The sequence below is a fragment of the Aethina tumida genome, chromosome 5 (genome assembly GCF_024364675.1).
Source record: "Aethina tumida isolate Nest 87 chromosome 5, icAetTumi1.1, whole genome shotgun sequence".
NCBI lineage: Eukaryota > Metazoa > Arthropoda > Insecta > Coleoptera > Nitidulidae > Aethina > Aethina tumida.
This window is the reverse complement of record NC_065439.1, coordinates 25,335,276-25,358,726: the sequence shown is the minus strand read 5'-3', so window position 1 is coordinate 25,358,726 and position 23,451 is coordinate 25,335,276. Positions and strand designations below refer to the sequence as shown.

Here is a 23,451-nt window from a genome sequence, read left to right as displayed (position 1 = left end):
TTAAATATATTCTGAAATATGTATATGGTTTTACTGAAAATATCGTTTAAACTGCGCCCGCTTGTATGCAACGCAGACTACACGAAATCAAAAGGCCTCGATATTCCATATAAATAAAATTAATTCATTTATAGTTATAAAAGAACAAAAAATATTAAAAAATACAGAAAATTGCATTTCTAAAATCTGAATTCGAATGATGTTTAACTAAATATTCGAATATGTCCTCAAATATTTATGTATTTGAATAATTTTTAAAATACGATTTGTTTAAATATTATTATTTTAATATTTTATGTCAGGAAATAATTTTTTAAGGAGGCACTAATTAATATTTGTTTTTTCCACCAATATTTTAAAATAAGAAATTTAAATATTCGAATATGTCTTTAAATATTTATGTATTTGAATAATTTTAATAATAAATATTATTGTTTTATTTTTTTATGTTAGGAAATAACTTTTAGAGCTTAAATTAAATAAATTTAAGGGGAATCTTTGTTAACCATTAATAATGTCAAACCTTATCATATAAAATGACAATTTTCTTAAACCTAACAATCATTTGAAAGGTAAAAATAAAGCTAATAAGCACAATTTAAGTATTTTTTATTTAAAATAATTTTAAATAAAAATAACAATAATACATAGATTTGTTCGTTCATCACGTAAATACATCATTTTTATCTATCTACATACATACAAAAACTATAGTACGTATTAAAAAATATTTCTTGTACAGAGGATTTAAATTGCAAGAGAACATTTACGCCCACGACAAGGACTGCTTTCTCCAAACTCCACATGAGACGCAAAAACCAAAAATGGCACCAATGAGCTGAAAGAGAAACACTCAGTACACGTTGTTCGTTAAAAGAAAAATGTGTTACCTCGGTAATACCAACAACGATCGAGATCCAAGCGATGTAATAATTAAAGAAGAACGTTATTTCTAAAAGAGCATCGTGACAACCCTCGTTGTGAGCTCTGGATTTTGTGCAGAATTCCAGATTTTCATCGCAACATGTTTTGGGAATGGTGCTGTCGTCGTATTCATCTTTGGATTCTCTTCCGCAACAGCTCAGCTGGAAGGCAATTCGATAGGTTTATCGTATTTCAAAACTGAAATATGGATTTACTTACCCAGTCTTGCACAACGTCCAAATCGTTCATCCTGTTCAAGTCGGCTCCAATTACTTGGTTTAGGTTTGCAATGTAATTGACGTTTTCGTATTTATAGATCAAGTAGCCACCCATGGCTATTTGAAGGATGGCAAGAAGTATCAACACAACGGAGTACTAAAAACGATAATTTGTTGCAATATAAATATGCAGTTAATTAACGGGTGTGACGTACAGTTTCGATGCAACAAGGAGACTCTCGACACACAGCACAGCATCCAAAGATGACGAAGAACAACAAGATGATACCCACCAAAGTAAACACAATCGATGGTACTGTTAATAATTCCTTTTCTAGCGTGTTTACATGATGCACTAACGACAAGAGGAATGTACCAAACCCACCGAAAAGAATAAAACCCAAACCAACTATCTGAAAATGAAGACACCAACATAAATATTTTATTCGTTGAAATACTTTAGCTCACGTATCGTGGAATAGAATAATTTATAGGCCTATTGATTTTCATAATTAAGGATGTCTTAATAATTCAAAGAAATAATCATAAAATTGCTATTTCCTTAACTGCACGTTGTTCTTTCCTTTTTTGTACAATTTTCTGCCAATCCTCAGGATAATTACTATAAACGTTGGGTAATTTTCTATAAAGAAGGCTAAATATAACGTTTTTATAATTAGATTTCAAGTGGAAAACTAGTCACAAGCCAAATGCTCAGGCATTTTTTTACAACTGGACAGAGATTATTGATTCTTTCTTAGTCTCATGCCAAACAATGCTATGCTTTTGCTGAATTTAATGTGTTTAAATGAAGAAAACGTTTCTTTACTTCATTGTTAATGAAATGGCAACGTTGAAAAAAGTTTCTAATCAATGCGGTACACCAAAATATAACTTATGCAGAAGTAACACAATTACAGTGTTTAGATAACAACATTAAAAACTACTTATTCATGTGAAACGTCAGAAGGTTTATTAGGGTAGAAAGTCTTTAAACTTGTATTGTGATATCGATATGTGGTATTACAATAAGGGTCACACTTGTGTATAAGTTTTGACTTATTCCATTTAGTTCTCAGTTATTTTTGAAATAGAAGATGAGAAATTCTAGATCTCGACACAATGTTTGGTCCTCTATGTCTTAATTTTTGGACAGGACGCTTCTTTCTAAGTAAACACTGCTTGCAGTTGCGACTTCAACATCTAACTACGTGGAACAAAACTCGGAAAGTATTTTGGGGATCCGATCCTGCGAGCTCACCGCATAATAGATCGTCAGCAGGCCGCTGGTGCATTTGAGAAAATGCTCCACAGAACCACCCTCCCAACACATAACGGCTGTTTTGTCGACGACGACGTCCCGACGCCCGCCTGTCTGGACCGAAAGGCGTCACCAACGACGACTGATGATCGGCAATCTGATTTGCATTTGGGGACTCAACACCGGCACGCAGACTATAATTAGTAGATTCATCGGGGACCGTGCCAATGTTTTCAGGGGATGTCCTGAATAGTTTTATTTTTAATTAATCAGTTTATTGGCAATTTCCGTTTCAATTTTTAAGTCACCTGTTCAGAACCTGACGGTTGGTTAATGCTTCAAAATAAAAAAAAGTTATGAAATAATTTTTATGCACATAAATCTGGATAAGATATTTTTGATTGTGACTTTTGTAATCAATTCTATTTTAATGCAGGATTTTTGGAACCACATACTTCAATTTACGGGTTTATGACTCTCAGTAATTAAAACGTTGCTTTGTTTATAAATTGGCTTCAAATTTCAGGAAACGGTACTACTAGAAGCAGATTGTTTTGGTAATAACCGGTGGAAGAAACAACACTCCTTAGACAGCAATAATTACTAAACAGATCTGACGCCAAATATCATAAATTTGTGTGAGGTCACAACTAATAGTCTTCATAATTTAGTATTCTGAGTGTAACGTCTCAAACGTTTCCTGTTTTTCTAAACAACTCAGATTCATGAGCAAAGTTGTTGACCATAAGGTGTATTATATGCAGTGCAAATTGAATTCTGCAAGACAATCGCTTTATTCTACCGAAACCGTCGATATGTTGATTTGATAACTTCGTCTATGGCTTTATTATGCGAACATCATTACTAATAACTGGACGGTTGCATTTCCAAGGTCAAGGACGGAAGTTAATTTATTTCAACGTTTCATTCAAATCAATCATTGGTAGTTAGATAATATGGCTTTTTTTAATGTTCTTAAAAATTTAAGATTAAAGAATCAAATTTAGAATATGTTTTGGACTGCACCTAAACATGTTTATTGGATGTGGGTTTATTTGTACATATAAATATGTAAGTCATCTCTTATTATCCATCAAACAGGTTTGAAAAACTATTCGAAGTACCATATTCGATTTATTATAATGTAGAAGATGATAACTAAGATGATTTGCTTCAAATTCTTTGTGTTAAGGTAATATTTTAATTAATATTTTAGTTACTTAAGTGAATTTGTCAAATAAATTTTACTCTAAAATGGCTTGAAGACCATATTTATTAAATTGAATGATGTTTCAGTCGGCATAACAACGTCTAAATTGGATGTACGTGGGTTTACTTAAGGATGTTAATAATGTTAACTTAACATTAGGTTAGAAAGATTTTTATTACCTGATAAGCTATTGGTAAAGAACTAGATATTAAAATTAAGCCATTCTAATGTAGATTGTTTAAAAATTATATAAACCCATAATTGGTCAATGAAACAATTGGACTAGGGCGTCCTCAACTTACTCTCCAATTAAATTATTGGTCTTTAAGATGGACAGAAATGAGAAATTGCTATTTAAAAATCGTTTTGATATAAAATTTGAAATGTAAACAGCCTGCTGCGCCCAAAACTATTTTTAGTGCTTGAGAATTGCTCAATTTAAAAAATAAAAATCAGTTTTGTTTTGTTCACTAGATTTGCCATTGAACCTCTTTATGTCTAGTGGTTTCGACCAGACAATAAATAAACACACCGACATCTAGACAAAACACAATGATTTTATGTTTGCCCTTCGGGCAAAAAGTGCAAGTGAATTATCGTGTTTGGCTTACCCCAAAAAATGCCGCTATAATCCCATTAATAATTTTCAAGGCGGTATGTGAGCACCCCATTGTTTTTTTTTTCTTCGCCAAAGAGCACTCTCACTTTCGATATTATTAATAAAACTCCAGAGCAAATATTTATCTGTACTCCTACTGCAACATACTACTGGCGTCTAAATTTAAAAAAGCACGGCTCCCAGTACTTTCCACAACTAGTTTAGTTTTGTTGCTAGAAATACACAGTGATGCAAGAGAGAGGCGAAGTACTAAATTCGAATCGCCAGTACAAACAATTTTTAATGATCAATTAATTATTAACGGCGCGTTGTCAGTTTGAGACCGGTCAGATTGCTTTCTTTAGAATTCTGATTGTGGGTAAATCCAAGTCTGCACATTCTTATCAATAATTTGTTGTATTTTACAATAAAGTTGTATGGTAGAGGACAAACAACTTAAGAATGTTGTACCAGTTTGTAAATTTCTCAATGAACCCTTTCATTAAGAGGTAAGGGATGAATGAAGAAATTAAAAAACCATTTTATTAGGTAACTCTTTATTTTCTCTAAACCGCAGTTAAAACTTTATTTAATGGTTGGACTTTTTTGAGCCTCCCTAATTGGGCGCATCGAATATTTTTTTACCCTAGGGTGAACAATTTTTCCAGCGCTAATTTTCAGCCCATAAACCCTGACCTCAACGTTAATTAACTTACGCTCATCACACACCAAAAATTAAAATCAATTAGTGTCATGTCACTCGGTGATCTCATACTGAATACCTCATATTTATTCGTTTAGAAGAACTTATTAATTTTCTATTTATGCCTGATAAAATTTGAAAGCATGTAAATTAAACAACATTGTCGTTTAATCGGTTTGTTTTTATTGTGATATGTGATCATCATTTTTAAATAAACGACAAACAATTTTTAAAAATAAATTTATGAACCAAAGTCTCTATTAATAAATCTTTCTCACCCAACAAATAAGATAAGTACAAATATTTGATACTTATCTTATTAATTTATTAGTAATAATTCTCATTTTATGATGTACTTATTGTTTATTTATTCGATGGTGTTGCCCTCTGTGATTAAATGTCCTAAGCTAATTATCATCATTACAATTTTCTATTTTTATTATGTAGCTATTTTTTAATTATCTCATTAAAACAATATTATTTAACTAAATTACAATATATTCTAGTAAAGTAACTAAACTACTAATGGAATTTTATCAATGATGAGTATAAATTTGTCCGCAGAACTTGAATGGAACACAATGGACATGAATATCCTGCTCTAATACTGTTATGGTGTAATTCCTTTTTCGTTGTTAAGGAAGTAGCTAGTGTACAGAATTGGACTTTCGTTTATTTTAGATGTAACTTATTGAAGGAAACAGATGCCGCCTTTCGAAGCAAAAACATTCAGTAAACTAGGTTAATTGTATTAATAATCTAATTATATTCAAAACCTGTTCTATTAACATAAAATCTTGTGTTTCAAGTAAAGAGAATAATGTGTAAACTTCCATAAATCACCACACCTTCACTCCTTTCATCTGATAAGAGTTTTATAGAGATAATTATATAATTAAATCAATGACACAGTAATTGTTATATAGACTCTTGGTCTTCCCATTAGATGATGAAACATATTGAATAGGATGACAAAGGGAACGTACAAATATGTAATAAATGATAATAATTCATTTGGAGGTGGCAAAATGAGGAGCCTTCAGTGGAACATCCACTGAAGATGAACCTATTGAGCCCACCAGTTGATTTTCCTATCACCATCTTTGACAGCACGATTCACAAGATGGAAGAAGCCTTTCAACGAACATCTTGCAACGTCCTCTCGCTAACAAACCACGGGATTCACCTGACCGCCGCCTTCCGACCGTGTCCAATGGATCCGTCTCTGAACTAGGTCCAAAACAAAAACGGTATCCTAGCAACATTAAACGCATACAAACCTGTTTCCAGCGTGCCGCGCTCGTCGTTTTCGTCTGTTGCGCGTCGACGGAGCGGCTTCCTATAGGCCTAAACGGACTCGTCGTGTCATTTGTTTTCGGGCACGGTACGCGCGTTTGCGACCCGGCTATTTTCAGTTTTTCACTTGGTTCCGGCTGACGGCCAGTTTTTGATTTTCGACCGAAACAACGTCTAATATTAGTGACGACTTAAGATGAGTTGTTCAACCACCGTCGTCAAATACCTGGTGTTTCTTTTCAACCTCATCTTCGCCGTAAGTACCATGTTATTTGTTTGGAAAAAAATTAATTCAAAAATTATACAATGAATTTTGTTTTTTTTATTTTAAATATGGATAATAATTGATGAAATTCAATCATTATGATTTATTTTTTTTTATTCCCTCAAAAGCAGAGTTTACCATTAAACTCTAAAAATGCTCCGGTTTATTTATAATCTTTTGTATAAATGAGAATATTTTTTTATAGAAGATTTTTATACATGCTAAATGAAATGTTTGAACATCAGACAAATAATTAAGATAAAATTATCAACCACATATTTACTTATGTTATAAAACTAATACTGAATTACACGAAAAAATATTTATTTAAGGGTATTTGTGCCATTGTTTCTAAATTCTAAAATAAATGAAATTAAAAAAATATTTTAACTGGATTGTGTGTATAAATCTGCAGTTACAGTCACAGTAGTCCATCAAATCATCCATTCTCATTAGGAGAATGGCTAGAAAGATATAAATTATTAATAGAACTTATTGATTTCCTTTAATAATACATTTTCCTTAAGCTGTAACTATTGCATTTATTGAAACTGACGATCCGTACTTTACTTGAAAACTAGGACACTTCAAAATTTAATAATTTTATGATAATTATGAGCATTTACGGTTAAGTCACACTCATAATTACCGTGGAAAAGTGTATACAGTTAATGATATTACGTCAAGACTATTAAATAAATCAATTTAATTTGTTTACTTCTCAGTAAATGCCTTAAATCGTCTCGAAATTGCCTACTTTTATCAAATTTTATGACACTCCTGCTGTAACGCAATTTGTTGCACGTTTTGGCATATTTACAACAGTTGTTATGATGGTTTACTGTTATTTACCCCATACTGTGTAGTAAATTAAACTGCAAAACAAAGGCAAAAAGTGGTACACTGATATTTGTTCTACTCAATCTGTTTTGATATGCTACCATAAATTTTCATCATGTCTGAGATTTAAGTCAATTTTTGCACAATTATATTGGCTTGCTCCTTTTTGAAAGTAAGAAACATACAAGTTAAAGATGAATTAATAAATCAAAATTGTATTCATGTCTCATCTTCAGCAGAGAGAGGATAAACCTGTTTTAATTAATAAATTAAAAATACATTGACTAATTTTAGAGCACGTCAAATCGATTTATAAAAATAAGAAAAGGTCACAGTATATTTGTTATTCTCCTTAAGAAATCAATACTCCTGCCAAACTGCCCTCTATTTTACAGTGATAATGGAGTTTCTTTCCTGACGTTATACAGATTTTCATTCATTCAATTATTTTTTGATTTGATACGTAATACTTAAGACCAAGTTTTAATATTTGGATATGGGAAGCCAATTTTATTATTACATTTAATGTGAAATATATCATTTATATCAAATGTGTTTTTGTATAACATTGTGTAATTTAAAACAACACTAATAAGCCATTAATACGAACCCTGTCTAGAATTTTAATCGTCCTTTGTTCAAACGGAAAGTCACTGTTCACACTGGTCGTATTTGAAGTGGAAAATATCTGTCTGCCTTCACGATTATACAACCTAATCTAAGATTGCGGGTTTTAATTTGTTCAGTAAATATGTACTTTCATCTTTTGTCTTTCGTCACCGACCAATCCTGCAGAAACAAGGATTCCCATTCTGTTACTCATTAGACACACAAACTCGTGATTGTTAATCGCATTACCAACTTTTTGGTGATTCTCTCGCACCACCCGAGTTTGTTTCGGTGAGTCACACGCAAAATATTGTTTTAGAGCTATTTATAAGACTGCATGCTTAAACAATTCTTTGCGGTTCAGTGCATCAACAGCCCCCCAATTAATTCGGCACGAGTCGACTGACCGAAATTGAAAGATTCCAGTCGGGAAGACCGGAGACGGAAGTGACTTTTGACACGGCGTGAGTCTCCACCAAAACCGCAATATTAGTTTTGTGCGTACAATGCCTCACGTTATGCCCATTGCGGTCCGAGTCATGTCATGTATGAATAATTTTTTATGTCCGGTGCCAGGCCAGGAAGTCCCCCCCATGAAATTCACTCACGTAAACCAAAAGACGTGTGCATTTTTAAAGAGGCGTCCATTACGAATGGGTCATGGGAATACAGCAGGAATTTTCATCGTTGGCAAACGCTTTGTATGACTTTATTGTCCTTTATAATTGGGCCAGTTTCAATTGTAGATTTAGAAGCAAAATCGTTAATTGAAGAGGAGTTTAAATTAAAGCCGGCAATAAGTATAATGCCTGGACTTGGTGTCAGGGGAGTAGTGGAAACGTGAAGTTTCAACGACATGACCCATAAAAATAATCAATAATGGTGTAATAAAAAATGAATACGGCAACGTGTATTTACTATCATAATCCACAACTGCGCTTTCAATATTGATTTGACTTATTTATTACAATCCATTGTTCCTGAATATATTCACAATTGTATCTTTCACATAATGCTTAAACATAAGAATTACATATAAATGGTGATGATTTTCTAATCTGAGCACTTAACTCGTTTGAATAATGTGCGTTTCTCGTGCTACAAACTTATAATTGTATTATTATGTAGACCCAACAAGGTTAAAGCTGAATTGTCATGTCCAACAATTTGATTGCACTCGATGAATCCAGGCACAATTTCAAACTCATTAGAATGTCATGAACGATTAGCGGAAACACGAAGTAAATTGATGTGACTCAAACTAAAGCAAATTTACGTTTTCAGATCGCTGGAGGTGCCATACTAGCCGTTGGGGTACTTCTCAAATTGAAAAATGACGACATACAAAACTTCATACCAGACAAATACCATTTGGCTCTGCCCCCAGTACTGATGATAATAATAGGATCGATCATATTCATCACTGCCTTCTTCGGATGCTGCGGAGCCGTCAAGGAGAACACGTGCATGCTAATAACGGTAAAAACTGCGACCCTTTATTAAAACGTCATCATCATTATCTTTGCTTCTAGTTCGCCATCATACTGCTGACGTTGCTGATCGTCCAAGTAGCAATCGGCGCCTACGCCTTCTTGCAAGTCGGCGACACGCAAGACCTGAAGTCGTCGTTCAAGCAGATAGTGGAACGAAAATTCAACGAGTACAACACCACCAAAATCGACCAGGAGGAATTCGATTTCCTTCAGTCGTTCGTAAGTACCACAGGTACCACCCTACAATAACCAACTCTAACGTGTATGTCTTTGAATAGTTGACCTGCTGCGGCGTGAACGGCCCCAAAGATTGGAACAGACCAGACGACACGGTGCCGAAATCCTGCTGCTCGAACCACGAACAGTGCACGTGGCAGTCGGCCAACGTTTACAAGACGGGATGCGCCAGCTCCGCTTACAAATGGTTCAAAAACGGGCTCGATTTGTTGGGCGTCATAGCCATTGCGATCGCATCAATCGAAGTAAGCGATTGAACCGATTATATTAATGCTGGTATAACAATTTTTTTTTTGTTGCAGATTATCGGTGCCGTATTTGCATTGTGTCTGTCCAGTTCCATAAAGAATCAGCTAAGACGTGAGGCATATGCTTAACTGTAAAGTTGCGTGTTCATACAGATACGATCATTATGCACACTTCTATTATGAAACCTAAGTTGATTTTTGAATACAAAGGAACTGCATTATCGTCATGTAAACTAAGCCACATTTTACAACCCTAGTAAAGCTGATTTTTACGACACGCAAAGGTTGGGAAAGGATTAATTTAATCATTTTAGTCCGAAGCAATTACAAAAGGCTACTTGTAATTTACGTCAGTGTTTCGCTGATATTTATGGGAGCTGTTGCTTTTACATGTTTCTTTGTATATTTTGTGCAATATCATTATGTAGAATTCATTGTAGTATTTGACATTATAAAAGACTAAGCCAAAATATGTTTGATGCCAAAATAATAATTACGTTGAGGGCATCAGTATTATTAAAATCAAATTTTAGGCACTTTAATTAATACTCGTATTTATTCTATTTTCTAATCATAATATATAGTAAATTAGGATATAATTAAGTTAATATTTAACTTGATTTGTTGAAATTATTTGGGTTTATTAGTGAACAATGAACAGTTTATATTTAGTTGTTCAATTTATACGTAATTTCGGACTTTGATTCCATTTTATAACCTAATATTGAGCAACTAAAACTAACTGACCAGGGACAGAATATATCTTTTTGAAAAATAGTACACAGATATAACAAACCAAGAGGCCTTAAAATTTCGATTTTTCTTGTTGAACAAGTATTTACTTAGCTTTATGTCTTGTGCAACATTGCATGATATTATAAATTCATTATTCACATTGTATGTTGTCTTATTAGTACAAATTTTAGTGACAACTGCATTAATGGAATCATTCGTAAATAGAGCACTAGTCCAAAACTAAATCTACAACAGTATTTTTTATATTTTATTGATATATATAATATATTATATTTTCGACTGAATGTTACACTGTTATAAAAAGTTAATTGTATTTTTATAGGTGTTGCAGAATAAATTATGATATATGCATACAATTCATTTGAATGTAAATTTATATCTATAAGTTGTGTAAGTTATTTTTTAATTTATTAAAATAAAATGTTACAGCCATATTTTCGTTAATTTATTTTAAATATAACATAACAATAACGTCCGCCAGGAACGTGGAATTCGAGCCAATTTCTTGTTTTCAACTCAGTCCTAAACATTAAAGAATAAACTTATTATTTATTATCTCGTTTCCTGTTGCTATTCAATCCGTCACGTGATTGTGTCTATATTTGAGTTTAGTTTTCTAATTTCATGTATTGCCCACTCCGAATAGTCCTTATAATATGACTTCGATTTTTGATTTTTGAAAGATAATGTTAAGTATGAATTGTATATAATAATAACCTGTAAGTAAATAAAATTACTATATTTATCACATTTTAGACTGATTTTTTTTACCAAAGCACTAAATGATACAGCAATTATCGTAAAATTGAAGTAATACAAAAAGTTGTAAGTTACAGTGTCGCATGGTACCATTTTATTTTTACTTGTTAAGTAGCCGACTCCTCTACATTTAAACTAAAACATAACAATTATTGAGTTCAAAATATTAGTACAGTAAACAATCTATGACCTAAAGAATAACATATTTACAATTCAATTGATATTATAACTTACATCAGCTTCAATCAAAAGAAGCATATGAAGTGCTGATTGGTCCCCAGAGTTTGCCTTATCATACAAACTAAACAACGTTTCACTTATTTTAAAAGCCAGTTTATCCATAAATATGTCACTAACATACAAGTATAAGGTCAACATAACACTTATCATTAAGGTGTTCTGAAAAATATACATTACATTTAATTTTAGTGTAAAATTTGTATGCTTGAAATCCTTTTACCAAGATTATATGGAATTTATAATTTTGAGATATTACAAAATTGATAAAGATATTGAGGTGGAGCAATATTCCTAAACATATACTAAGTATTGGTGCCACGCGTAAAAAAACACTGAATTCAGAATTTATTTTAGTTGGTTCGTTGACGTATTTGTTAGCTGTATAGTCCAGAAATCCTCCCAAGCATATTAAAAACATTCCATGTATCTGAAAAAGAAATTAGATTGAACTTAATAAAGATCTTAAACGTCTGCCGCGTTGGGCACTTTTTGGTAGGGAAATATTATGCGTTCGCGTCATTGACATGCTCATGACTGGCGCACGCGCAGTGTGCTGTGCGCTTTAGACACTTTTTGGATGGGTGAAATCACATGCGTTCGCGTCACCAACATTCTTATAGCGAAAACTCAATACTACAAAATATAAAACGAGAATCGATGCCGCTTTTACACGACACTTAGATAAATTAGAATCAAACATTTTCATTTCTCACTTTAGTTACCATAAACCTGTTGTATCTTTTATAGAACAAAATGAAATAATTGAAAGTACAAAAAGTCTAAGTATAGTTGAAATTAATGATGACAATGATGCAAACAATTAAAATATTGTTAAAAATCAAGTACGTTGAAATTTAAGTAAATATAAATACTATCCATAAATAATATGACTTTATATCAATTGTTATTTTAATTGAATTATATTTATATCTTATCTTGATCTTGTACAGCGGGTATTATATTTAAATAATAAAAAATCCCATAAACATACATAAAATTGTTGCTTGGAGTGTCAGTAGATGTGAAAATCAGATGAATGTTGATTTAATTCAAATATTATGAAATTTGAAATTTTAATACTAAAAGTTTTCACTTCTATTGGCAGTCTCTATAACTGCCAACTTTAATTTTTTTTCTTATATTAATGTCGATAAAAAAAATATTTTAAAAAAGGTGTTAATTCAAAAAAAAAAAAAAAAAAAATTAAAAAAGTAACGTTAACATACTTTTTCTGGTATTTAATAATACATTTTATTTTAACTAAAAGTGAAATGATAACATTTTATTGTTATTATTTCAGGTTAATTAATTAATTAATTTAACAGTTAATATTTTTTAGACTTTAACGCAAAAATATATTATTACAAATATATTGTAATATTAAAGAACATAATACTCACTCCTACAAAAATGTTAGCAGTATACAAAACTGCTTTTATTTTAATATTTTTATTCATATGATAAGGAACGAACACACTTTGTACTAAAACATACCACAAATTTAACAAAAAAATATAAAAATGTATCTATATATATTTTTTTTATCTTAATTGTCTACAAAGATGATATCAATAATTATTTCGTGTGAATTTATTACAACAAAATTGGTATTGACACATTAGATGAGTGTATCAGAGATATTCTAATACTGGCAAATCAATAATATATATATTTTCTGAACTAGTTGCTAAATAATAAATAATATTTTATATCGTTGTCCTAAATTATCGTTTCGTAAATTTATGAATTACTTAAATCAACTAATAAAATATTATAATTACATTTGTGTATAAATTAATTAATTATTTAAATTATTATATTACATAATCCATTAACATCTCTAAAAATGAACTTTGTACATACATATAAATGTTTTATTTTATACAACCAAATTTTAAAATGGACGTCTTATGCATATTGTTGTCTTCTTATTTCACTTCTTAGTGTACTAACCAGACACAAAGCAAATACTGTTCCAATAATCTACAAATAATTTATAATGAATGAAAGTTTATATTTATTACTGAAGTTGACTTACCTCCGTAGCAACCAAGGATAATAAAACAATACCAATAACATTCGCCGAATTATTTAACCAGTCATAAAACATTTCATCACATTTTTTTGTTATTCCAAGAAGGCTTCCAATTTCGCTTAATGTAGTACTATATCCTTTACAATCAAACTAAAACAGCAAATTAAACATAATTTATGCTATTAATTGTCTTTTATATACGATACTAAACTTACTTCTGATTCAATTAAGTTAATAATTTTTTTGGCATTTTCGTTACCGCTGTCAGCTTCGATATATAAGTTTTTGAAGGCACTATTAATTTTTTGCTTAAAATCATCTTTATCTTTAACTTGAATAAACGTGTATATGCCTAGGGCTACTTGAAGTAGAAGTATTACCAACAGAATAAAAGCATACTGAAATTTAATCGTTAAAATCATACATTACTGAGTAACCACAGCATTACCGAATTTAACATGCAATAGTTAGATGAGTACGCTCCACAACAGCCCAAAAAGGAAATTATAAAAATAATGGAACCTAGAACTATGGTTAATATTGGAGTGTGTCTCAATACATCGTAAGCATCAGGTATGGCGTCGTCATATTTGTTAACGTTGTTAATCGTCAATGAACCTATCACAATTAGGGATAGACCGGCAAACTAAAATGGATAGATTTATTGTCTTATTTATTATTTTTATGCGGCTTCTCTTATATTTATTATAAAAGTGTTCGGTACTTACGGCGAAAACACAATTGGCAATAAATAAAAATATTTTAACTGTTCCACTACCACAAGACATTGTTTCACCCTCGTTTTGATATCGAAATGTTTACTCAGTTGATAAAACACCTATACTTACATATATGAAATTAACCGAGATAATTTTTATTTAATGAATGATAAGATAACTGCATCATGATATAATAATAAAATGTGAAAATCTTTACTAGGAATTATAGAATTAAATAACAAATAAAATTTTTACATTTTACATTAAAAAAAAATTAAATTAAATAAAAAAAATTAAAATTGACTGCCGATAGAAGTATAAACTTAGAACTTTTAGTATTAAAATTTGAAATTTCATTTCATGTTTGAATTAAATTTATCAACATCAATCTTTTTTCCACATTTATTGACACTCCAAGCTACAATTTTATGTATGTTTATGTTTTTTTATTATTTAAATATGTTACAGGCTGTACAAGATCATGATAAAATATAAATATAATTCAATTGAAATAACAATTAATATACAATCATATTATTTATGGATAGTATTTGTATTTACTTAAATTTCAATGTATTTGATTTTTAACATTATTTTAATTAATTAATTTCAACTATACTTAGACTTTTTGTACTTTCAATTATTTCATTTTGTTCTAAAAAAGATACAATAGGCTTATGGCAACTAAACTAAGAAATGAAAATGTTTGATTCAAATTTATTTAATTATCTGATTGTCGTTTTATGTTTTGTAGTACTGAGTTTTTGTTCATTGGACATATTTAAATAAATTTTTCACTAAATCCATTCAATTTCATTTATACAATACACAGAACTATATGTCAACTGTATAGGTACAGATATACTGCTATAAGCATGTCGGTGACGCGAACTCACGATATTTCACCTATCCAGAAGTTGTCTAAAGCGCACAGCACACTGCGCGTGCGCCAGTCATGAGCATGTCAATGACGCGAACGCATAATATTTCCCTACCAAAGAGTGCCCAACGCGACTAAAGAAGTTTTCACTTCTAAATCTATTATTATTTGTTAGGAAAGGCTAATTTTTAGTTTACACACGGTTGACGGTATAAAAACATGTATGTTTTACTTTTGAGAAAGGGTGGAAGAAGTTTTATTATAATCAATGGGGTTTATAATAAGCTTAAGACATAATGTACTAAAACAGCTAAGCATGTTTCTTCAATCGGACTATTCCTGTCTTGCTCAAGATTGTCGTACTGTATAGTTGGACCGTGAGTGGTGTACTGTAGTGTACTAACCAGGTACAGAGAAAATACAGTTCCAAGAACCTACAAAATAATTAATAACAATTTATATTTATTTCTGAAATTGTCTTACCTCTATAGCAACCAAGGATAACAAAACAATACCAATAATATTCACTGAATTATTTAACCAATTATAAAACATTTCATCACAATTTTTTGTTATTCCAGGAGGTCTTCCAATTTCCTTAAAATTAGTACTATATCCTTTACAATCAAACTGAAACAGCAAATTAAATACAATTTATTTTTTATATACGATACTAAACTTACATTTCCTTCAATTAAATTAACAACTCTTTTGGCATTTTCAATACCTTTGTCTGCTTCTCCATACAATGCTTTCAAACCACTATTAATTTGTTGTTTAAAATCATCTTTATCTTTAATTTTTATAAGCATGTAAATCCCTAAGGCTATTTGAAGTAGAAGTAGTAGGAACAGGACAAGAGCATACTGAAAATTAATCGTTAAAATTCAAATATCATTAGATAAATCTAGTATTACCCAATTTAACATGCAAGAGTTGGATGAGTACGTTCCGTAACAGCCCAAAAGGGAAATTAAAAAAATAATTACACCCAGACATACGGTGAGTGTTGGAGTGGATCCGAATTCATCAGCTACATCAGGTATGTCACCTTCGTATTTATAATTCATGGTATCCATTGATGACCCTTTCTTAATTAGCATTAGACCGGCAAACTGAAATGGATAGATTAAAAACCGTATTTTTCGGATAATATGACGAACCTCAAACTTATCAAATTATTTTTAGAAATGTTCCCTTCGAACCATAAGACGTCCATTTTTCTTATAGTCCGAAAATACTCTATATTATTTGAATGTTTGTATTGTGGCTTGTAATATAAACGTGTTTGGTACTTACTCCGAAAACAAAATTGACAATAAATAAAATGGTTTTAACTATTCTACTACATGACATTATTCCACATAAATTTTTATTATTATTAGAGAAATGTTGATAAAGCATAATACTTATAACTAGATGAGATGAATTTAATTGATGATAAATGAAAAGATAAAAATTATTTATTTTATCATGTCAATCAGATGTTTACCAAAAATTATAATATTGACTAATAACTAATTGAACTTCAGATTCTGATGGAGCTCATAACAAAGAATGATGAGTCTTACACTCATAAACATTCTTATTAAATATATACATACATATAATGTGATGAGCTAGAGTAGTTCACCGTATTACCCTTTACAATCAAACTGAAACAGCAAATTAACAGTAATTTATGCCAATAATTACCTTTTATATTCAACTACACTAACTTACTTCTTCTTAAATTTAATTTAATTAATTAATTAATATATTAATTAATTAATACATTTACAAATATTTTAATAAATTTTTAAATAAATTACTTGCTAGATAATAAATATTTTTTTTTATTTTTGGTCGCATCTTGTTTTCTTTTTGCTTCGCTTCTTAGTATACTAATCAGGCACAAAGAAAATACAATAACGATAATCTACAAATAATTAATTAAATTTTAAATTTATTTCTAAAGTTGACTTACCCCCACAGCAACCAAGAATAACAAAACAATACACGTAACTTTCAGTGAATCCTTTATCAAGTCATACCACTTTTCATCACATTTTTTTGTTACTTCAAGAAGGCTTCCAATTTCACTAAATTTAGAACTATATCCTTTACAATCAAACTGAAACAGCAAATTAAATGTAATTTATGCTAATAATTACCCTTTATAGGCTACACTAAACTTACTTCTTCTTCTATTAAATTAACAATTCCTTCGGCCGTTTTATTACCCTTTTCAGCTTCGTCATATAATGTTTTGAGACCACCATTAATTTTTTGTTTAAGATCATCTTTATCTTCAATTTGTATAAAGGTATATGTCCCTAGGGTTATTTGAAGTAGAAGAACTATCAACATAATATAAACATACTGGAAACTAACCGTTAAAATTCAAAATTACTATTTGCACGACTAGTATTACCGATTTTAACATGCAATGGCTAGATGAATACGGCAAGCAATAGCTCAAAAGGGAAATCAAAAACATAAGTAAACCCAGGAGTATGGATAATACTGGGATGAATCCGAACTCATCCACAGCATCAGGTATCGCGCCTTCGTATTTATGAATGTTGCTCACCATTAACGACCCTTCCTTAATAAGATATAGACCGGCAAACTGAAATGTAAAGATTTAATAAATATCTTATTTGTAAATTGTATATTAATTAAATGTTTCTAGAGCGACTTCTATTATAAATATATTTGGTACTTACTGCGAACACAAAATTGGCAATAAATAATTTTCTTTTAATTATTGTACTACCACAAGACATTATTTAATCACAATTTTTATTATTTTTAGAACAAAGTAAAACGAAGCTACACGAAGTTAGCTTGTGTACTGCACACTTCTTATTTTATGAATCAAGTTTGTTATCATGTTTGCGAAGATTTATATAAATATTATTATTTGTGAATAAATAAAAATGACTATGCTGTACCTTAATAGAAGTGATATGCATATGCAACTGCCTCGATAATGAGTTGTACAGTTATATTATATTATATATAAAGAATTTTCTAACCAAATGTTTCAATTATTTCTTTTTTGATATCTATAGCCCCCCTGAGGTATGTCCTCACTTCTTTTTTATTTTCTCAATTGAGTTCGCAACAGACATTCTCTTATTTTTTTCAACTCACGCAGTGCTCTCAAGCTAATCCCCTGTACGTACTGAATAAGAAATAAAAAAGAAGACAAGGGGTAGAAGATGTTTTATTATAATCAACTGGGTTTATAATAAGCTTAAGACATATTCTACTAAAACAGCCAGGCATGTCTCACCAATCTATTCCTGTCTTGCTCAAGATAATTGTACTATGTAGCTGACCCATGAGTGGGGTACTAACCAGCTACAAAGTGTATTACCTCTATAGCAACCAAGGGTAATAAAACAATACCAATAATATTCACTGAATTATTTAAACATTTCATCACAATATTTTGTTATTCCAGAAGGTCTTCCAATTTCCATTAATTTAGTAATATATCCTTTACAATCAAACTGAAACAGCAAATTAAATACAATTTATCTTTTATATACGATACTAAACTTACATTTTCTTCAATTAAATTATCAACTCTTTTGGTATTTTCAATACCTTTGTCTGCTTCTCCATACAATGGTTTCAAACCACTATTAATTTGTTGTTTAAAATCATTTAATATTTAATTTTTATAAGCATATAAATCCCTAAGGCTATTTGAAGTAGAAGTAGTAGGAACAGGATAAGAGCATACAGAAAATCTATACAAAAACATTACCAAATTTTAATCGTTTACAAATATTAAATTTGGTGTTGCAATTTCTTTGTCATTTTGTATATTTTTAAATAATTTGCCGTTAACGTAATCCTGGATATATTATATTAAAAAGAGTGAATCTTAATATTTCCAATCAAATTGTGTGGATAATATGATATAAGAAAAACTCAAAACTTACTTTAAAAAAATATAAATAAAACAATATTTGTTAATACACGTAATATACTGGGATTTATTTTAAATAAAAACTAATCAAAAATGCGTAAATATTTATTTTACCTACATCTATATTCTGCCATTCATTTTATTAAGGACAAAATTAACAAAACATATTCTGATTATTTATTATTATAGTTTTATATTATGAACCACATCTATTTTGTAGTTTAAAGATATAACCATTTCAGTAATAATGAAATCCTATCTATTCAGTTAAGTATAGCGTGCCAAACAGAATGAGAAGACAGCACCAATAAACTAAAAAGAAAAAGAATTTTAATAACATATCAGTGTTTTAATCACGATAGGTGTTCAAATTCCACCAATTCGTCACCATAATTTGGAATTTTAAAAAGAGTTATCATAAACTTAATATTATATTAAATTAAAATTGTACTAATTATCATAAAAATAGTTTGAGCTCAGTCAGTTATTTAATAAATATACTTACTTCAAGGCCTATTAGTACGAAAAGAATTATAATCTTTATTGCAATGGATCTAACCAACCATGAAAAAAATACTTCATCGCAGGCAGGTTCGAAAATGACAACATCTGACGGATACAAAACATTCGAGGGATATATGAATTGGGTTCGCCCACAATTGAACTAAAATAGCACATTTTAAGCATTACTGTTCACGATTTAAAACAATAACACAGATTTTACCTCTTTCTTTATTCTTTGGAGAAGGATTTTTATAATTGGATTATTGCTTTGGTACAATATTTCGAAAATATCGTGAAACGTCTGTTCTATTTCATTTAAATTGTTTGAAAATACAACTATGATATACACCACAAGGCCAATTTTCGCGAGAACTAGCACAAACAATATTGTACCATTCTGAAAGTAATTCGTCAGTGTAAAATTCTTCACACAAGTTAATTTATCTTACCGTATATAAAACGAAGGCATTAGACTTGCGTGCGCCATAACATCCCAATAACGAAGCCGCTAATGTTATTGATCCAACTACAATTATTACAATGGGAATGTGTTGAAATATCGGTTCTTCAGGTACTACCTCTTTGTATTTGTTAACATTGACCATAAATATTGTGTCAAGTATGACTAAAGCCAAACCAATAAGCTGAAAAGTTTGACATCATTATTAATTTGTAAGTTACTTGTGATAAATTGGGATTATTTAAATCTATTAAATTACCATAAATATAAAATTTAACACAATGAGAAATGGCTTTAAAATAATGCTGATTAACATTTTGTACAGATGAGGAAAACCGCACTTGTTAACCGACTACAACAATGATATATGCATATGTATCTCCAAACACATGCATTATATAAAATTTAATGCAAATATGATAATTCGTCATTAAGGGATTTAAGGTTTTAAAATAGAACACAAACATATTTGTTTAACCTGCATACATGGTCTTGCAAAAACAAATTGTAGACTTCAGAAATGTCGTATAATCGAATTTCTGTAATTTTGCACACCAGTAAAGGAATAAATTTGATACTTAGGGACCTGTTGCAGATCGTCCCAAAGCTCGCAGGACGGATACAATTCTTGATCGGTGTATAAATCATATATCCCACATTGACAGCCAGTGATATTCGTCACGAATTGCTGCAGGGTAATATACAAAATTTATCGGTGCAAAGAAGACTGCCAGAAATGGGACTGTTTGGAAAAAAAAACCCGTATATCAAGGAAAAATAGAAGAACAGGCTTAGTTTTGTAAGACAGTATCTTTCGTGGCCCAAAAAAGGGGATTGGTGTTATTTAAGGAAGAAAGTAAGTTTGAAAATAATGTCAAAGTGTTTGTAAGGCAACCAGTAAGCAAAAAAACTAATTATCTACAGTTAAACACTAAAGGGGGCTATGCTATAGTGCAGTCTGTATCAATCGAGATGGCGTTGGCCCGTTGGTCCATATTACCGAAAAAATGGATCGATTTGTTTATGGAAACACATTCAGGAAGGATAATGTGCCACTAAGATGGTTGTTTTAACAGTACAACGATCTCAAGCATGCTTCCAAGTACATAAAATACTGGTTAGAACAAGAAAAAGTTCAGGTTTTACCATGACCCCTACAATCACGGGGTCTAAACCCTACAGAACATATTTGGTATTATTTAGAAAGGACTATACAATAAATACTACTGAAAAGTCGTCAAATATTTGTTTTTGGTTTATTATTCAAAAATTTATTTTATTTAATAAGGTTTCCAAATTTATGTCTAAATAAAAAAGTTTAATTTTGAATCAAATTCTATTTTACTTTATAATATATAAATACAAAAAATAAATACAATTTATTGAAGTATTTTTATTAATACCTTATTCAAGAGATGGAACATTTTTAATTAAATCATTAACTATTCGAATAATAAACAGTTCAATTTTGGAGTTCCTAAACTTTTGTCCAGAAGTGTAGATACTTGCGCATTGAATACCCTTTAGGAAACAACAAAGATAGATGTTTGCGGGCGGGCCGAATTTATTGGAGGGGATAATTTGGTTTTGTCACGTTTACACCCTGGTGGTCTCCGTAGACTTTTTCGTACATCTTATTTAAATGTTCTTAGATTTTTTATTTACGCATTTCTTTATTTTATTTAATTGTTTGGTTACATTTTTACTTTCAATATAAAAGTTTAGAATACTTATTTTTGTTTTTGATATGCCCTTTATAAAAGTTACACAATTACGCATATGGAGAGTTACTAATACATTAGCAAAAATTAATTTATTGGTGCGCCAGAGAGCATTATCTCTTAGAGTAGGGACTTTCCCTACGGGACAAATTTTTACAGTCTTTGTCGTGTACGTTGTGTCCTTAAAAAAGTACTTCTCATACAGTATAGGTCTAATATCCTTTTCTATTAATTGAGCATCCCAAACAAAATGAAAAGACGGCACCAACAACCTAAAATGAAAAAGAGTTTTAATAAAATATCAGTGTTTTGATCTTGTCTTTGACTGACTAATTTCGAATTTTATTCTGTTGCCATTACTAATGATCATGAAGACAGTTTGAGTGCATGTTAGTTATTTAATAAATATACTTACTTCAATGGCTACTAGTGCTAAAAGGACGATACCCAATGTCGAAAGTGAATCACACAGCCAATCGTAAAAAGCAACATCGCAGGGGTGCGAGCCGGACTCTGTACATTTGAACTAAAACAACATATTTTAAGCACCTACTGTTCACAATTTAAAACACCAACTCTGATATACTTACCACATCCTTTATATCCTTGACCAGGTTTTTTACAGCTGGATCATTGCTTTTGTACAATTTTTCGAAAACATCATGAATTTTCCCTTGCATATTGTCCGCATCTTTTATTGTCAGTATGGCATACGCCCCAAGGGCAATTTGCACGAGAAGAAGCACAAACAATATTATACCATACTGAAAGTAACACGTCAATTTGAAATTCTTACCACAAACTAATTTATCTTACCGAATACAACATGCAGACACTAGACGTGCATGCGCCACAGCATCCCAAGAACGAAATCACTAAAATTATTGATCCGATCACAATTGTTAAAATGGGAATTTGTTGAAGTGACACATCTTCAGGTATTGCCTCCTTGTAGTTTTTAATGTTGCTTAAAGATATTCCGCCAATTATCACCAAAGCTAAACCAGCAAGCTGAAAGTTTTAACCTCAATATTAATTTGTAACATTACTTTAAATAAACATTGGATTGTTTAAGTATATTAAATTACCACAAACACAACATTGGACACGAAGAGAAAGATTTTTAAAAGACCGCTGCCGCACGACATGTTGCACAGATGAGCAAAACGAAACTATTGAATAGTCTACAACTTAAATATGTGTTTACCGCAAATACAAAAATGTACATTGATAAGGTTTACTGCGAATATGGTAATTTAAAAGTTAGTCATTTCATGTCATGTGGGATCGTATTTAAGGTTTAAAACTAAACATTATTTATTGTAAAATTTACAATATCAAATTCATTCGACTGGATTATTTTTGTTAAAAGTTTTTGAAGAAATTAATTATTAAATTCATATTTATTTAAACATACTTTACGTATATTTACTTCTTTTTTCATTTTTAGTCATTTTTTCAAAGAATCTCGTTTTAGTGCTATTAAATTTATAATAAAAAATAAACATTCATAAGTACGTTTGCAAATACTTAAAGAGATAAGACAAAAT

The 23,451-nt window shown here is 30.5% G+C and overlaps 7 protein-coding genes across 10 annotated transcripts; 1 reads left to right on the top strand and 6 right to left on the bottom strand.

Annotated features, from left to right (window-relative positions):
• Positions 1-592: 592 nt before the first annotated feature.
• LOC109603627 (tetraspanin-7-like) lies at positions 593-4,479 on the bottom strand. 2 transcript variants are annotated; one of them, XM_049968139.1, is made up of 5 exons: positions 4,225-4,479; positions 1,358-1,555; positions 1,144-1,299; positions 891-1,085; positions 593-838 (listed from the first exon to the last, which is right to left on the bottom strand). In XM_049968139.1, the coding sequence occupies exons 1-5, from the start codon at positions 4,282-4,284 to the stop codon at positions 767-769; spliced, it is 681 nt and encodes a 226-aa protein (XP_049824096.1). In that variant the 5' UTR covers positions 4,285-4,479; the 3' UTR covers positions 593-766. The 2 variants fall into 2 exon arrangements, with proteins under 2 accessions (XP_049824096.1, XP_049824095.1); XM_049968138.1 differs by lacking the exon at positions 4,225-4,479 and adding an exon at positions 2,404-2,818.
• A 1,585-nt stretch (positions 4,480-6,064) lies between these two features.
• On the top strand, positions 6,065-11,092 carry LOC109600945 (leukocyte surface antigen CD53). Its single transcript, XM_020017140.2, has 5 exons — positions 6,065-6,466; positions 9,209-9,403; positions 9,457-9,636; positions 9,696-9,899; positions 9,957-11,092. The coding sequence occupies exons 1-5, from the start codon at positions 6,407-6,409 to the stop codon at positions 10,029-10,031; spliced, it is 714 nt and encodes a 237-aa protein (XP_019872699.1). The 5' UTR covers positions 6,065-6,406; the 3' UTR covers positions 10,032-11,092.
• A 127-nt stretch (positions 11,093-11,219) lies between these two features.
• LOC126265631 (uncharacterized) lies at positions 11,220-12,391 on the bottom strand. Its single transcript, XM_049967705.1, has 4 exons — positions 11,878-12,391; positions 11,652-11,816; positions 11,430-11,552; positions 11,220-11,375 (listed from the first exon to the last, which is right to left on the bottom strand). The coding sequence occupies exons 1-4, from the start codon at positions 12,073-12,075 to the stop codon at positions 11,241-11,243; spliced, it is 621 nt and encodes a 206-aa protein (XP_049823662.1). The 5' UTR covers positions 12,076-12,391; the 3' UTR covers positions 11,220-11,240.
• A 781-nt stretch (positions 12,392-13,172) lies between these two features.
• Positions 13,173-14,524, bottom strand: LOC109600949 (23 kDa integral membrane protein-like). The gene is made up of 5 exons (XM_049967704.1): positions 14,421-14,524; positions 14,141-14,338; positions 13,908-14,090; positions 13,696-13,842; positions 13,173-13,640 (listed from the first exon to the last, which is right to left on the bottom strand). The coding sequence occupies exons 1-5, from the start codon at positions 14,478-14,480 to the stop codon at positions 13,566-13,568; spliced, it is 663 nt and encodes a 220-aa protein (XP_049823661.1). The 5' UTR covers positions 14,481-14,524; the 3' UTR covers positions 13,173-13,565.
• Positions 14,525-15,450: 926 nt separating this feature from the next.
• LOC109600951 (tetraspanin-9) lies at positions 15,451-18,164 on the bottom strand. Of its 3 annotated transcripts, XR_007548088.1 has the most exons (9): positions 18,000-18,164; positions 17,665-17,902; positions 17,470-17,606; positions 17,258-17,404; positions 16,455-17,209; positions 16,209-16,406; positions 15,975-16,157; positions 15,775-15,921; positions 15,451-15,725 (listed from the first exon to the last, which is right to left on the bottom strand). XR_007548088.1 is itself a non-coding variant. In XM_020017144.2 (8 exons), exons 5-8 carry the CDS (start codon positions 16,392-16,394, stop codon positions 15,567-15,569), a joined length of 675 nt encoding a protein of 224 aa, XP_019872703.1. In that variant the 5' UTR covers positions 16,395-16,406; positions 16,455-17,209; positions 17,258-17,404; positions 17,470-17,902; positions 18,000-18,164; the 3' UTR covers positions 15,451-15,566. The 3 variants fall into 3 exon arrangements, 2 of the variants coding, with proteins under 2 accessions (XP_019872703.1, XP_049823465.1); XM_020017144.2 differs by having other exon boundaries at positions 17,470-17,902; XM_049967508.1 differs by lacking the exons at positions 16,455-17,209; positions 17,258-17,404; positions 17,470-17,606; positions 17,665-17,902; positions 18,000-18,164 and having other exon boundaries at positions 16,209-16,422.
• A 1,144-nt stretch (positions 18,165-19,308) lies between these two features.
• On the bottom strand, positions 19,309-20,566 carry LOC109600953 (23 kDa integral membrane protein). Its single transcript, XM_020017146.2, has 5 exons — positions 20,440-20,566; positions 20,170-20,364; positions 19,941-20,117; positions 19,722-19,880; positions 19,309-19,528 (listed from the first exon to the last, which is right to left on the bottom strand). The coding sequence occupies exons 1-5, from the start codon at positions 20,494-20,496 to the stop codon at positions 19,484-19,486; spliced, it is 633 nt and encodes a 210-aa protein (XP_019872705.2). The 5' UTR covers positions 20,497-20,566; the 3' UTR covers positions 19,309-19,483.
• A 1,547-nt stretch (positions 20,567-22,113) lies between these two features.
• Positions 22,114-23,049, bottom strand: LOC109600947 (23 kDa integral membrane protein). Its single transcript, XM_020017141.2, has 5 exons — positions 22,990-23,049; positions 22,718-22,912; positions 22,492-22,665; positions 22,317-22,427; positions 22,114-22,173 (listed from the first exon to the last, which is right to left on the bottom strand). The coding sequence occupies exons 1-5, from the start codon at positions 23,047-23,049 to the stop codon at positions 22,114-22,116; spliced, it is 600 nt and encodes a 199-aa protein (XP_019872700.2).
• Positions 23,050-23,451: the final 402 nt, after the last annotated feature.